Source organism: Numenius arquata, chromosome 3 (genome assembly GCF_964106895.1).
Source record: "Numenius arquata chromosome 3, bNumArq3.hap1.1, whole genome shotgun sequence".
Classification (NCBI taxonomy): Eukaryota; Metazoa; Chordata; class Aves; order Charadriiformes; family Scolopacidae; genus Numenius; species Numenius arquata.
In genome coordinates, this window is record NC_133578.1 from 11,645,271 (window position 1) to 11,660,437 (window position 15,167).

Sequence of the window (15,167 nt, forward strand, 5' to 3'; positions counted from 1 at the left end):
AGCTCCTTTACCACTTACTCCTTACCGAGCACTCTATTCACGCAGACTATATTCATGTACCAACACCTCAATGGAGAAAATACCAAACCCCCCTGAAATGATTGGCTACGTAAAGCTGCTTGACAGAGTAATTTAATGATCACTGTGGGTTTTTTTTTTTTTTTGGTTTTTACTCTGTTCATCCTTCAAGTATACATAAGGAAATGAACCTCTTGTAGGCTCATCATAACCCTGCTTTACTCCTACCTTGTTACTTAAGTTAAATTTGATCAAAGCAAGCATTTACCTAATTTTAGAGATCCTGGTCATGTAGAAAAAAGTTTAGCTTTTATATTAACGTTCTGCACTCTTTCACAGAAAACTTAAGAGAAGCCAAGATATGAAACGGGATTTGCTCGTTGTCCACCAGACATGGGATCAGACAGGCAGAGTGCACGATACTAAACTTTTAGAACAAATTAAACCCAGAGCATTTTTATTGCTTATTCCACTGCCTGTCAGAAAGATTTGACAAGGCTGATTAAAAGCGACACACGAATCTTTGTAAAATTAAAGCACAGCTGTGATACTTCAAGCAGTTCTACTCTTTAGAGGGAACTCTACTCTTCCTCTTTTCAGGGAAGCCAGAATACCAAAAAACTTCGCATGTCGTGTAGTAAAAATCCTGTGCCTCAGAACAAGCTTTAAAACAAACCAAACAAAACACCTCACTGTGTAAAATATTTTAATACCAACAAGACCCCAGAAAGAATACAGTACTGTAGCTCATGCTCTGCAAAGCCCGCTCCAAAAGGGCCATTTGACTATGCAGTGCAGAGCCTACGTGGCGACGTGAGACGTAGGCTTCATCTCAATAGGGAGCAAAAATATTAGACACTCTACTGAAAAGTAGAGCACAGAGGGTTAATAAAAGCATAGCAGATGAAGGTGGAAAGCAAGGAAACCGGAAACAAGAGGTAGACTTTGAAGCCCTTCCCTAGAGTCATATTAGGCCTGTTGTGTACACAGTTTTCACAACACTAAACTTACCAGCTTACTTTTGACCAACTTTTCTATTGCACTGACAAGATCCGCGGCAGTTGGGACATCGGAGGAGCTCTGTCGAGCAGCTAGCAAAGAAGAGGACTGCAAGACACCACGTTGCAAAGGAAAAGCAAGTTAGCAGGATGAGAAGGGAGTAGGAAACCAGCGGTCAGTGAAGCAGCTTCTGAGACAGGAGAAAAAACGTGGAAGGGGAGCAGAAGGGTTAGAGGACCACATGCAGGGTCAGGTGAGTGAGTGTCGCTGTATCAAACAAGCACAGAATTGCCATCCACTTTTGGCTGCACATCTCCCTGCAGCAGTCCCAGGGCTGGGAACCAGGGAGCAGTGTCAAAGAACTGAAGTTCATTTGCAACCAGGCTGCAATACTCTTAATGTCTGTAGGTTCCTCCTTCATAGGACATCTACGGTCTTACAGACTCCAGAAAATTGATCTTCTTACTGCAGTGTAAGGAATTACCCCCTCCCCCATACATACATATTTAATAAATGCAGTTAAGTATATGGTACACATGGAGGTAAAGGCAATAGAAGTGGGAAGCAGGGGGGAACAAATCATTCCCCCTTGCATCCCCACAGATCAATTGCAATTCCAAATGAAGTCAGATGACACCTCCCATTCATGCAACTTCAGCCATTTAAAATATCTATTTTTTCTCTCTCCTCTCTGCAACCAGTGGAGAGCAAATACCCCTACATATCTCATCTACCCTAGGCACCTGGCACAGCAGGGCAGAAACACTCTTTGGAGATGCCCACTTTTCCCTATTGACATCAGGTAGAATGTTTTCAGTCTTGCTTATCTAAGCCTGTCTGTTGGTCACAGGTATTCAGTTTTAGGTGCCTGACATCATGTAACGTCTTCGGATGTCTCCACATTCAGGTAGCCACAGCTAATGGCTGCTGGCTGTTACAAATCTCCAGGAACACCGAGATGTCTTCACTGTGCTACCCAAGCATCCCCCATGGTGCTGCGAAAACTGGCCTCTGTGTGAAATACTCAGCTTTAGCTGAAGGTCTTTTTTTGAAGGTTTACGGACCTCTTCATTCCTTAGTCTTTCTCCTAAGAAACCTCACTTTGAAAACCCAAACTCACGTGATAGCTATGGGAATTGGTATTTATGAGCTCACCTGTATGTACATTTCTTCTGAACAAAATACAAGCACTGACTGAAACTATAAGCCCTTTGATAACCTGTTTTTGGCAGGCTGACACAGACTAAAGCATGGGTAAATTTCAATAAATTCTCCATTAAAATTATTAAAAAGCTTATTCATCTCTCAGATGCTTAGTAAAGATCTTCTGGAGAGCACCCATTTCAGCGAAGTCACTGTGCAGGTGCCAACAAACGTGCATCTGAGATTAAATAGTGCTGGAGAGTGAGAGATGGAAATGTGATGGCAGGAATTAGGCAGCTGGCCACCTCTTCAAGCGGCCCTTTGTGGAGGTTGCTCACGTTGAGTGACACAGCCCCAGGGGGAGAAAAAAAACAGGGCAAAGGAGACCAATCCCAACCAGAAGCCTTGTGACACAGCAGAAGCGTGAACAGCCTGCCACTTGACATCTCATCTTTCACAAATAATACATCTAATCAACAGTTCTAATTACAGCAACAACAAAACCTACAGGTAATCAGGCTGGTAATTGAGGAATTAGGCTGGTAATGCAGGGATCTCATACAAATGTAAAAGTTCAGACAGCCCGTTTCACCTGCAATGCGGACAGACGTGTCTAAGGAAAAAAAAAGAATGAAAATGGGGACTTTGAAGAAATACTGGACAAATACAGGGACGACAACTGTCAAACATAACCATTTTAGCAGGAGGAGTCCAATTTTTGGAGGCATTAAGCAGCTGTTGCTCTCACTTCTTTTAACTGAAATTGCTCAATATCTCTGAAAAGTAAATAACTGGAGGATTTTGAAGGGAGCTTGGAAATGTTTGCTGCCTACAGGTCTTTCAGGGTAAAATAAAATTCTGTGATTGACGAGTGACTCTGGTTTGTGTGGGGCAAATTGAAAAATGGTATTTCTATGTCCCAGAAAGTAAATTATGAATTTCTAATATGAAGATATCTTGCAATTTGTCTTTATAAGACCCTCCGGGAGCAGGGAGGCACGACTATTGCTGCTTTGTAGACGGGTTCAGGGAAAGGTGCCACCTCCCACCTACCACTGCTGCTTCCCCACGTTGCTGCTGGTCCAACCTAAGCCCGTGCCTGTAAGCAGTAGTAGGACATGAGCAGGGAGCTGTGCCCAAATTAACACTGTTAAAGAGCTTTTGGCTCCAGCATGGCTCAAACGTTACTAACGCAGTGCTCCTGTGCCAGGGAATTCAGGAGCCATGTTTGTGAGCTTTACTTTTTTTCCCCCCCATGATGAAAAGCGAGTAGGGAAAGAAAAAGAGAGAGAAAAAGGGTTTCAGATATATCTTGCTCTACTTAATCTTCTCTTTTAGGAGCGGGTGAAGAGAAAGCATGCCAAAACGCTCTATAAAGCTTAGACATCTGGAGCGGAAAACAGTTTAGTTCCACAACATCAGCGCTGTCAGAAATGTATTTAAGAAACACTGAAATCACATGGCATGTTAAAAATAAAAAAAAAAAAGTGACCTGAGCTAAAGCTAAGCAAAACAACCCCCAAAAAACCCAAAAAGCAAACTAACCCCAAAACATTTAGCTAAACACCACGGAGAACAAGCCAGGAGCAACAGCTATTGCGCTGGGCATGGATCCACCACGGCTCTGCTTTGCTGACCTTTCGCCTCTGCCCCTGGCCAGACAACCAGCAGCACACACAGCACTCGAAGGGCAGGAGTCCACGACTCCAGCTGCTTCCTTCTGGTCTTGCTGCCACACCACAATGTCATAACATTTCCTGACAGATTAGCACCAAGCCCCCAAATCCTTTCCTCCATCATTCTGCTCCTTCAGTCCCAGAAATAGTTGTGTCCTTCTCGTTCTGTGTTTCCAAACTCCTGCCTGAACGTTCCCCAAGAACATTCTGGGATGGTTTGTTTTTTTTTTCTGACGATTTATTAATGTCCCCTATCCTTGCTTCTTTGCATGCAGTAATTACAATCAGAGGATAGAGATACAAAAGTGGCAGTGCTAAAAACAGATGCCAGCAGGAAAGCAGGAAACAGCTACACAGGAGGATGGATTTCTACAAGGGAGACAACAGCACCAGGAAGGGGTGGGGGAGGACACATGCAAACAGGACCTGCACTGACTGCGAATGTAAACCACTGTCATAGCCATATTCACAGCTTCTCACCCCAAGTCCAAGAGAGCAACTGAAGGACTCTGCAAGCCACTGCACCATCTACCACAGCAAATTCTGATTTAGCATTCAAGAGACCCTAGTTAATAGCAGAGAACTACCACCACCAGCACGGTGCACAAAGATGGGCAGATCAAAGCCTTTCCCACCCTCCTGAGAGGGACTTCAGATACCTTGTGGGCTTCTGAACTAACTGGAGGTGATACAGTGGACCATTCAGTTATGATCAACCACATACGCCAAAAATGCAAAATGATAGCACTGGGTGGGCTTTTCCGTCTGCAAGTTTTAAAGCACTTTAGAATGGAGGGTGGATGGTGGGGCACAGACTGACGATGTTGCTGGACCCCAATCACACACAAAGCCTGAGTAGAGAGCCCAAGCTCTCTAACTCTTGGTAAAGGTAGTATTTCTGGATTCAAGCAGACTCCAGCATCCGTCCTCCTCCTCAGGCACAGGCTGCCAGCAAATACCATTTCTGCTGCTACTGCCAGACAACAGCAGCACTTTTAAAACAGACGTGGAGAACACGCATTATCAGCCTGAGTGGAATTTCTGACCACACACAACACAAGCACATGACTGACCTGTTGTGAAATGGGATGCCAGGGCTAAATTGCTTATCCAGCATTATTTGTAAATCCAGCTGGTGAAAGGTATTAGACTATTATTTGCACATAGGTGTCTCTTATAACCACAAGTCTAGGCCCTGGATACTAGAAGACCACTATGAAACCACTGTGAGATGGCTATGTGAGAAACACACTTAAAACAACAAACTCATACAGTAGGGGAGGCCTTACCATCTCATCTTGGGTTGGATCATTGTCAAAAATCTTCATAGGAGGAGGAAGAGGTGTGTGAGACTCTTCATCTGGTTCATCTTCTCCCCAACCCTTCTTGCTCTTCTGAAGAAAAGTCAAATATAATTAGGAGAAGGGACGGGTTTCTTTTATCTTTTCAGATATCTGAGCCCTACCATTGAGTCTGTTAATACTAACACTGTCTCGATATTGTGCTGGGTGGAGAGAACTGTGGGTAATGCTGAGCATCATGGATGAGAAGCAATAAAGATGTGAGGTTTTGCTGCTTAATCCAGGTGCATTCTAAGAGCTACAGATACACAGTTTATAGGTCACCCAAGCACCTAAGGCAGTTACATCTGTCTGTGTGCTGATGGAAAAGTATTTTTTAATTTGAATGGGAACAGCTCAATGTACAGTTTTTAAAATGTGTTCCTCTATTTGCGTTTAGTTAGTATCTTCCCCATTTTTGGCTTGTAATTCGTCATTCTCTTTCTCAGGAAAGACCCATTCTGGCAAAGAGCATGCCGGCAGAGAAACTGTGGCTGCAAATACGTAGCAGATTTAACACAAACATGCTGATTTCTCTGACTGTTTTCTTTCAGTAAGGAATTATACTGCCATGGTAGGATAAAGGCAATATGAACCTCAGCAAAAAGTGATAGAAGCTGCTCAAGAATAACTTCAGTTTTACCTTTGGTAGCTTTCTAATAGGCTATTAAAAATATCTAGTCAGAGGACAATAATACATGCAGGCTCTGAAATGCTGTTCTCTGTATGTTCCATTGCTCTTTGGATGACAATGCTGTTTGCAACACAACTTTAATCAATTCAGTTTTACATATGATTCGCTGCTCCCTCTAGACCCTAAGTGTTTACTCAAGCATGAATCACACACCACAGAAGAGACTATCAGAGCTATGGTCTTTCCTGGAACAAACACTAACACACACCTCATCTGCGCTGTCTCCTTGAGGAGTGGTTTCATCTCCCGTCTTTGGTGAGCCGAGGTCAAAGCTCTTCCTGCCATCTCGCACCTTCTTTTGTTTCTTGATGTTGCTCTCTGTCTTCCCACTGTTCAGCCGGCGCACAGGACTTGTCAACCATTTCTTCAGTGTGTTGGTCGAGCGCTTGGGGCCAGGAGAGCTCTGGATGGAGTTGAGGGATGGCTGAGGTTGCAAGTTGGCCACTGAATCAGACTTGCCCCCGTTGTCATTGGAAGAGACTGAATATGCATCTGGAAGAAAACAATGAGGTGAGAGATCATACCAGCACCTCCTCTATTTCCTAGCACATATCAAGCGCTTGGCAGTCCTAAGTATGAAAATACATGCTGCCTCGATAAAAGGTTTTGTGACCTATGGACGTTGTGTAAACTGTATTGCACACCAGAGAGAGGAATATGCCCTGCAATGGGCATTTTTCACAATCTTACACACCTCTCTCATTTCCTACCCTGCTATCTGTCCTTATGAAAGACTGCAGACAGCAAAGCTATCTAGTTTTTGATGAAAGCCTGAATTTCATGCTAAGTGCTGAATTTCTCAGCTTCTTCCCACAGATTTCATTGTGAATTGCCAGGAAGAAAATAAGCACAAAAGCAGATTACTACAGGAGGCTTGACAGCCACCAACACTTTGTCAGGTTCTGATTCCATAAATGTTTCTCAGCTGTTTCCAGCCCCCAATGACACTACTGTTAGTTAGACTACTTATTAACTTTTGAAGGTTATTTGAAGCACCTTAAAATTATCTCCTTTGCCCCTGAAAGCAATTTGTCAGAAGACTTCACACCTTCCCCAGAACGAATAAATTCTAATGAACAATTACAAAAGATGACAAATTGTTCAAACTGAAGGAAACTCCCAAGAAACAGATACAAAGCAAGCTTAAAATTAAAAAATATTTCCATTATATCCAAGTAGGAGATTCTGCTGAACTGTATCCAACCGCAATTACGGATACACACGTTCAGACAACCACTTTAGAAATGGGTGCCACCTCCCTTACTCCCCCCAAAAACAACAGACCAAAGATGTGCCAATGTCAGTAAGTCTTTAAAATGAAAACAAACAAGTTGGTCGAAGATTTCTCAATCGCCCTTTAGGAACAAGTGCCCTGCTTTCACCTTTATGAAACCATGGCAAGGCAACTCCTTCCCCAGGAGCAATCAGGGACTAAGATGTTTAACCCCAGTTTAAGATGAAATTTTTTTTCACAGAATTCAGAAATTGTCACACTCCTGTAAGACACATCTCAGACTGTATATCAGAAAGCAGTCAGCTGACGTTATTAAATGTTTTTAGATGGTTATCTCTGAATACTTTATCTACCCCAGCAGAAAACAAAATCGCAAGTTACAACACGTGAAAATAGCCTGGTGCATCCAGATATTCTCAGTTCAGCAATAAATATCATTAGAGATACTGGGTAATACACATGCTGAGGGAGAGATACGCTTTCAAAGAATCGTTATCTATATTGTTTTAGAAACTGGTTCCTGCTACCTGAATGCAGAGTTCCCACCCCGCTGGGCAGAGCTGCTGCTCACAGCTGGCTATGTGCTGAGCAGAGATTGCAGCCTGCCTTGTCTGCTGGCTTGTAAAATGCAGACCGTGAGTGTTATAATATTTTTATAATATTTTATAACCATAGAGAGCCTGAGTTAGAAGTTGAACCAATAATTTATTACATACCTGAGGTCAAAAGTTAGGTTTTTATAACATACAGAAATAATTGCAACAAGCTAGAGGAAGTCAAAGTTCATTTCCCAGACAGGAAGAAAATCCAAATCATGTGTCTTCTGATGACAGGAGTGAGTGTGAGAGGGGCTGGGAGGAGGGCAGATCCCAGGTGGAGCTGCTGGGGTTTTTCTGACGTTCCTCCATAAGGGAAAAGTAGCAGTCTTATCTCAAAAAGCCCTGAGTTCACCCAGCTCCCGTTGATGTTATTTCACGCACACGAAGTGGCGTTAAATCAACTAGCGCCGAGATAATATTTGTCAGCGGCAAGCTTATCTTCCACTCGATAGGCTTTAGACAGTCTCCTCTGTCAGGCTTCACGTGATGCTCTGGGAGTTTATCAGCACACCTCGCGTCAGCAACAGTCAGGGTTTCGCGATGGTGGTTTAGGTTTTTTGCAAGTGCCCTGGCCCCTCCGTCCCCCCAGCAGCACCGAAATCCCCTGTGCCGAGCGGGGTCCCCTCCAGTGCCCACACTCCCACCACTGCTGCAGGAGGATTAACTTTGGGAATTACCAGCGTAAAGAGAGCCGGGCTGCAGTCACAGAAGGAGAAATGCTGGAAGCGACTGCTCTGTGGTGGCTGCCACTGTCAGGGATGGTTTGGGGCAAGCAGCCATATCATGGACATATCATAACCCACACAAAAAACAAATCAGAAGAATACAAGAGGTTTGGAACAGAAAACTAAACACCGTCAGTACTCACACAGCACAAGCAGTAATTGGGCAATACTGGAGATGGCTATAAAACTCTCAAAGGCAAAACTGCTCCCACAGCTCTACTAGCAAAGAAGCAGCCTTCTGAAAAAAAAATAAATACAAGGAAGACTTTTTTTTTTTTTTGGCATTTTTCCTTTTTTATATCCACATTGTAACATCATCTGCTATAGCATAATCCCTGCCATTGCTGGGGACTGGGCTCGGGGGGAGGCTGAGGAGAACTGAGTACAAGCCGATCTTCCCACAGCTCGGTTGATTAATCTACAGACAGGTTTTTACTACAGCTTGGAAGTAACGTAGTCCAAACCCCTACCTCCGGTCAATGGCACCTTGCCAATTTAACTTTTAGTAAGGAAAGGGGGCTGATAGGAGGCGAAATGGAGCCTGGGACAACCCCATCCGCCCCAAAGATTTGTTACCGAGACATGCAATCCCACCTCAGCTCGGCAGGCTTGAGGCACAGCCAGACACACAGCACCTCTCACACCACAGCACCCTTCACTGGAGGCCATCCTGGGGAAGAGATGGTCAGTCACTGTCCCCTGTCATCCCAAGGAAGGCAGTGGGTAAGGAGAAGGAGCCCGAGTCCCAAGCTGGCCCACAGCCCACACTGCCCGCTTGCAGCAATTCTGTCCAATGCTTAACCTAGGAAACCTTGGCAGACCGAACATCAGGTCTCCGGAGCCACAAGCCATGATGAAAGCCAACCCGAAGGTTTCCAGAGGGAGAGGTGTTACACCCTGCAATGACCCCACTTGAAGGAGGCTCTGGATTTTCCTGCTCAAGGTCATGCCTTTGGTGATGAAAAACGCTATTTACCAAGGGGTTACTAAATCTCAGTCATGCTGTGCTGTACACAACCCTGGCTGATAGGAAGTCTCCTTCTTTCTCCTTGTCCACTGAAGTGCCCTGGCTGACCACTGAGACAGAGCCCAGGCTTCGCTTGGCCAATGCAGCCCAAGACTGGAAGCATGGCCTTATCTCACCTAACGTAGTCTCCGCTGGATGGAAGACGGGCAGGGAGATCTAAGAGAAAGGCTGGTATAAATCTCCCTGCTCCCCAGCCACCACGAGAGCCCCTTGAGGTGGGGTGAGTTTGCTCTACCCAGCACCCCATGGACAAAGCACTCCCATCTCACTGTTCCACTTCCCACCATTGCCAAACATGAACTATCCAAAACCCACACCGAGTCCACACACAATATTAATAACCTGTTTTGCTTTTCTTTATTAAAGGAACTGCAAGTATAGACACATTTGTGAGCAAGTCACACTCGCTGTTTGCCAGCCCTGCTGAGAATGGCTTCCTTTGCACATAAAGCAGGTCACCTCGACACGGTCGCAGGGACAGGACGGGAGCTCAAGGAAGAGCAGAGCTCACAAAATGAGAGGCAGAAACATATAACACAAAAAATCTGCCAGGAAAGACTTTGGAGACAACATCCTAAGCTGTGCTTGTGTGAGCTCCGCTGCTTCCGCGGCACGTACGGCTACAAACACATTAATCATGACACTTGATACTAGACCGAGATCCAGACACCAGGTGGATCAAGCGGAAGAGGAGGACATGTTACCGCGCTCTTCTTGCAAAGCGCTAGCACATATGTGCTTTGCAAGCTGTATTGGCAGAGCCGTTCGGAAACACAGTTTGCTTAAGAAAAGCCAGAGAGCACTTTGGAAGAGACGCCGCGCGGCTCATTGCGTGGTAATTCAGGCAGCCGAGGACCAGCAAAGCAGGGGCTGCCCTGGCACCGCAGCGGGTCTGCGGGAACGCCGGGGCCCGGCAGAGAGCTGCAGCCAGCGGTTGTCCTGACACCAATGTCCTGGGACACACGCGTCTAAAAAAAGGTATCTGGTGAAACGAAATGGGTGTAGGGAGGTCAGCAGACTACTGTGGCTAGATTGATTTCCTGGCCAAACCAGTCATTCAGACAGAAGAAATGATGGTTTCCAAAACACCCCTAAGCAAACCTCCGAGAAACTTCTGGCAATAGGGCTGTGACAGATACTCAGCCAGACCAAAGTGCTTTAACATTCAGGGCTTTTGCACGGCCGGAGGCATGAAATCTTTGTTGTTGTTGCTTAAATGAACAGACATCTATAAAAACACAGCTTTTTTTACTTGAAAAATGGAAGGTTCCAGTTCTATGCAACCTTGGGTGAAAGGAAAAATTAATATCTCACAGACCTGTTTTAGAGGCACAGTTGCATTCCCATTTGAGTCAGTAGGAATTACTGCTGGAACATAAATACAAGGCATTTTATTTTTACCTCCCTGTTCCCCAGAGCACGCATGGGAGGGAGGTCTGTCTGATCAGGCTCATGCAGCACCGGACTGATCTGCAGGAACTCAGATCTCTAATGGGAAAAGGGAAAGGTTTCTCAGAGCAACCCAGAAGAAAACATCAGGCTTCTCTTTTTTATCCATACTAACCACAGATATATTCAATAGGAAGGAAATACGCTTCCGTAACCAGAAGTTAATAGAGAATATAGCTATGAAGACAGGTGACTATGGCAGGACACAATCTTGCTTTAGATGAGAAGAGGTGAATCTTCTTCCGATTTATGTATGGCTCCATTTCTCACCCCAGAAAAACAGCCTGAGAGAAAAGGATTTTTCCACAGAAGTCAAAGAAGATGAGCCAGAATAGGAACTCCGTAATCCTATTAGCATGTGCGTTTAAATCAATAATTTTTTTGCAGAAATAATTCCACTCATGAATGAAAGCCAATAATGACAATCTGACCGATGAGCACATAAATTAGCTCTGCTGTGCTCGACAGAGCCCATTTTCCATATTTAGTGATTCCTGTAAAATAACATTTCTGACAAAGATGGAATTGAATCAGATGTGGGTGAAAGACTAACTCAGTCTCCGCTCCAGCTATTATTTCCTGCAGAACAGGAATCTCTGTACCAGAAAATCTTGGAAAGCAGGAGTCATCTAGACCCATCCTATGCACAAACAAAGCCTCTATGTTAGTATTTTCACACTAAACAAACAAGAAACATGTAAACCATCAAAATGCACCCTCTTCTGCCCTTTCCAAGACCATCTCCACCACACAGGCTGTACGCTCCAGTCCACAGCTCTCAGCCCCTTTCAGGCTTTATACTCTCCCTCAGGGAATGCTGCTGTGGGAGCCACCTCAGATCTGCTCGAGGGCTTCAGGGCTAAAGCGCTAGTCGACGGACAGAAAGATGGCAGAGTGAGGTATGAAAACTGCTTCTTTGGTCTCTTCTGTGCTTTTGTATTAAATATCCAAAACACGCTCAGTGAAACATTTTTATTGGCACGAGTCAGGGTTACAAAACTTTGTGGCTTAGGCAGATGACAGTACCGATCCCAGTTTTAGCGTTAGAGCCTATTTTGCCTGTAAAACCTGGCATGGATTTGCAAAAAATTGGGAGGTATCAACATTTGGATAACAGAAAGTCACTTTACAGCTATTCCTCAAGTGAAAACACTAGTCCATAACAACGTAAATAATGAATCTGACAACTTTTAATGTCAACAGATAAACTGTCTCCTCAGGCACTACGTCTGGAAAAGGCTCCAGTGAAGAACGCCAGTGAACATGAGGAAATCTTCAGTGCCCATGTCAGACAAAGATAGAGGACAACTGGCTTGAAAAACCCTTTAGATTAGAAGTACGTTAAACTTTCGCAATGGAATTGCAAAACTCGCTCTGGAGTCCTGCAGGGCTCCCCATCCACTCCCAGCTCCGCTCAGCCGCTCTACACGTGTCCCAACTGCAGACCTGCCCCGCGCTTTGGCTCCAGGGAAAAATGAGATGAGACCACGTAGGGCTTGGTTTCACACCAGAGGGTAAAGACACATTCAAACTATGCCATTGAAACCTAAATGCAAATTTTGCTCTGAGGTTCAAACGTTCTCCCTAACGTTATAGTCTCCTGGAAACTAGCAGAATTGAGAAGGTTCAACTGCAGTTTCTGTTTGTGTCTTGGAGAATCATTTGAAGCTTCAAGCTGGAAGTAACATCAGCAGGCACAAATCAATCTGGCAGGATTCTCACAATTCCATTTACATGGATGAAATGACTTCTGTCCAAACTCAAGAAGAGTGGTACGGAGTTAAATATTTTATACAAAAGTTTCTAGTCTGATAGAGAAAGTAGCCTACACTGCTAAAAGCAGACGTACTTGACAAACTTCCCAAACACTGTAATGTAAAAAACTCAAAATTTGACTTTCTGTTTCACTGCCAAACATGCAACAAGACTAACTTCTAAAAAGAACTGGGGAAAAAAAGGACTAAATACTAAATTAATCGCACAACATCCAGAATGCACTGTTTCTTTATTAACAGCTGATATGTCTTGGAAATGGAAAGAAGAGCTGCTTTGAGCTAGAGGATGACCCGCACAGTTCTCTTTAGCTACACTGCAAAGCAGGGGATGCTCCTGGGGGATTTTGCATATGGGCTTTGCCTTTGGGAAATGGTCACCTATCTGTTGGCTTCAATATTCAACTTCCTGATCATTACTTCCAGGCAGAAACCTAAGCTGGGGAAAACAAGCACTCACCCAGCTGGGGTGGGCAAACACCGTCTCTCAGAGAAGCTCATTTTTGTGGCAGGCAGCAGCTCACCTCCCGCTCTCGGCAGTCAAGGACCTGTGCACGCTTCTGCCCAAGGGTGATCGCACTCTGCAGGAGCCTCTCTCTTTCCATTAACTACAGAGGGAGTCCGAGGAAATTACACCCTCGGCTAAATTTAGTTATTGTGAATCCCCTTCCCACATTTGAGTATGTTTCATACCAGGCTGATCTCGCAGCAGGGAATGATTAGCTGAAGTTAAGCATCTGACAATTCACTTTAATGAGCAATAACTCATGGCAACCTGCCATTAGCTCCAGTTGAATAGCTTTTATTTTTAGCTGGTGTTGCTCAGATGCAGCTTTCATCCAGCATGCGCTGGGAAAGCTGACATCCCAAAGTAGTCTCCAGGTCTTGGTTGTGCCAGTCGGAGTGTGAGGGCTCGAGAGCTCCAGTTCCTGGAGGTCAGAGAAAAGTCACTGCAGTTCTGGGAAAGTTTCAAAGAGTGAGATAAAACCAAAAGCCTGGAGAAACAGCACAGAGGCGCGCGGTCTCAAGAGACCTTGCAAGAAAAGTTACTGAAATCCTGAGAGCGTGCTGAATGAGCGAGCTGGGTCTCCAGGGAGAGGAGCCGCACAAGGGGAAGGCACAGAGAGAGCCTGCTGAAATGACTTTGTTACTGTCCAAGAGCGTACAGTGAGAGAAACAGCTACAGAAGCCATCTCTCTTGTATCTGCTGCTTCATGTGGACCTAGAGCTATTGTCAGAGGTGACTGCAGGGAGGGCATGGGGAAGAGAGGAAGATGAATAGTGGGCAGGGTCTCGTTTCCTACAGGTGAGCATTTAACCGAGGAGCTGCAGCACATGAAGGCAGAACATGTCCTTGTGCCTCTGAAGAGACTCAGGAAAGTGTGCAACTCAACCCCATGGCACCAAGCACTTGAACAGCAGCCAAAACATCCGCGGTCCTCCTCTCTGGGTGTCCTGCTCAGAACCATGTTTCCATATAATGGCTTACAACTGTGATGGATATCTATGACTTCTTTGGTGAGAGGTTTGAGCCTTTTTCCTCTCTGTTTATCAGCCTGGCAAATTCATCCTGCTTCAGATTCCCATCTGACCATACGCATAAGCTGCTGTGAGTTCATAACAGGAATAATAAGAGAACAAACATCCATAGAGTGAATCCACCAACTCGTTGTTAAGTGAGATACTCCTAACCAGCTCCTGCCCAAAATACTATGAGATAGGTAGGTTATTGGCTGGCCTTGAGTCCTTCAAGGGAACCTCGCTTATCTCCCCAACAAAGCAACAACTTTTTAGAACAGTTTTTTACTCAATAAAATTGTGTGGAAAAGCTCAGAAAATGAGCGGTTGCTCCACACAGCAGAGTTTGACGCAGTGTTTCTATGCGCTGGATTTCATTCACCCATTCTCTTGCGTGGGGTTTGTGCCCAGCACACAATCCCAGACCAGCCCAGAGCCCAGCGAGAGCAAGTCCAACACATCTGCTGGGAGCGCACGTTGGAGCAGCCTTCCCGTAATGCCTCACAGCTGGGAGAGCAGATCTCTGAAGTCAAGAGGCACGCATTTTGCTTTAGCAAAGAAAGGAAATAAAAAGTCAAGACTAACAAGATCCAGAAAGGGCATGCTTTTTTTTTTTTTTTGAACAAATCAACATTTATTTCAATTTAGTCAAACAACTCGTTGAAGCGCTTCTCTAAGTTCTACTTTACATTTTGTATTTACACTGCCCTCGTTCTGTGACAAAAATAATCCCCGACCCTGAAGTTTCCAGAATAAGTGTCGCTAGCAGCAAAAAGAACAAAGCCCCAAACACAAAGCAAAAATCCCCCTTGATATATTTTGATAGGAGACTTATGCATGTTCCATAAAAAAGTTTTAACCCTGAACCTCTATGGAAAGCTATATGGGATGAAGAGGGGGAAAATGTCATGTTTGAAGCTGAACAAGAAGAGCAGCATTTGCTGGCCTTTGCAAGTACACTGTTACTTTTAGC

The 15,167-nt window shown here is 44.8% G+C and overlaps 1 protein-coding gene across 1 annotated transcript in view; it reads right to left on the reverse strand.

Moving 5' to 3' along the window:
- KALRN (kalirin RhoGEF kinase) overlaps positions 1 to 15,167 on the reverse strand; it is a 492,654-nt gene that overhangs the window by 22,281 nt on the left and 455,206 nt on the right. Inside the window, 2 exon segments of the mRNA XM_074144827.1 lie at positions 5,126 to 5,230; positions 6,079 to 6,362. Of these exon segments, the coding sequence (XP_074000928.1) occupies positions 5,126 to 5,230; positions 6,079 to 6,362 (389 nt within the window).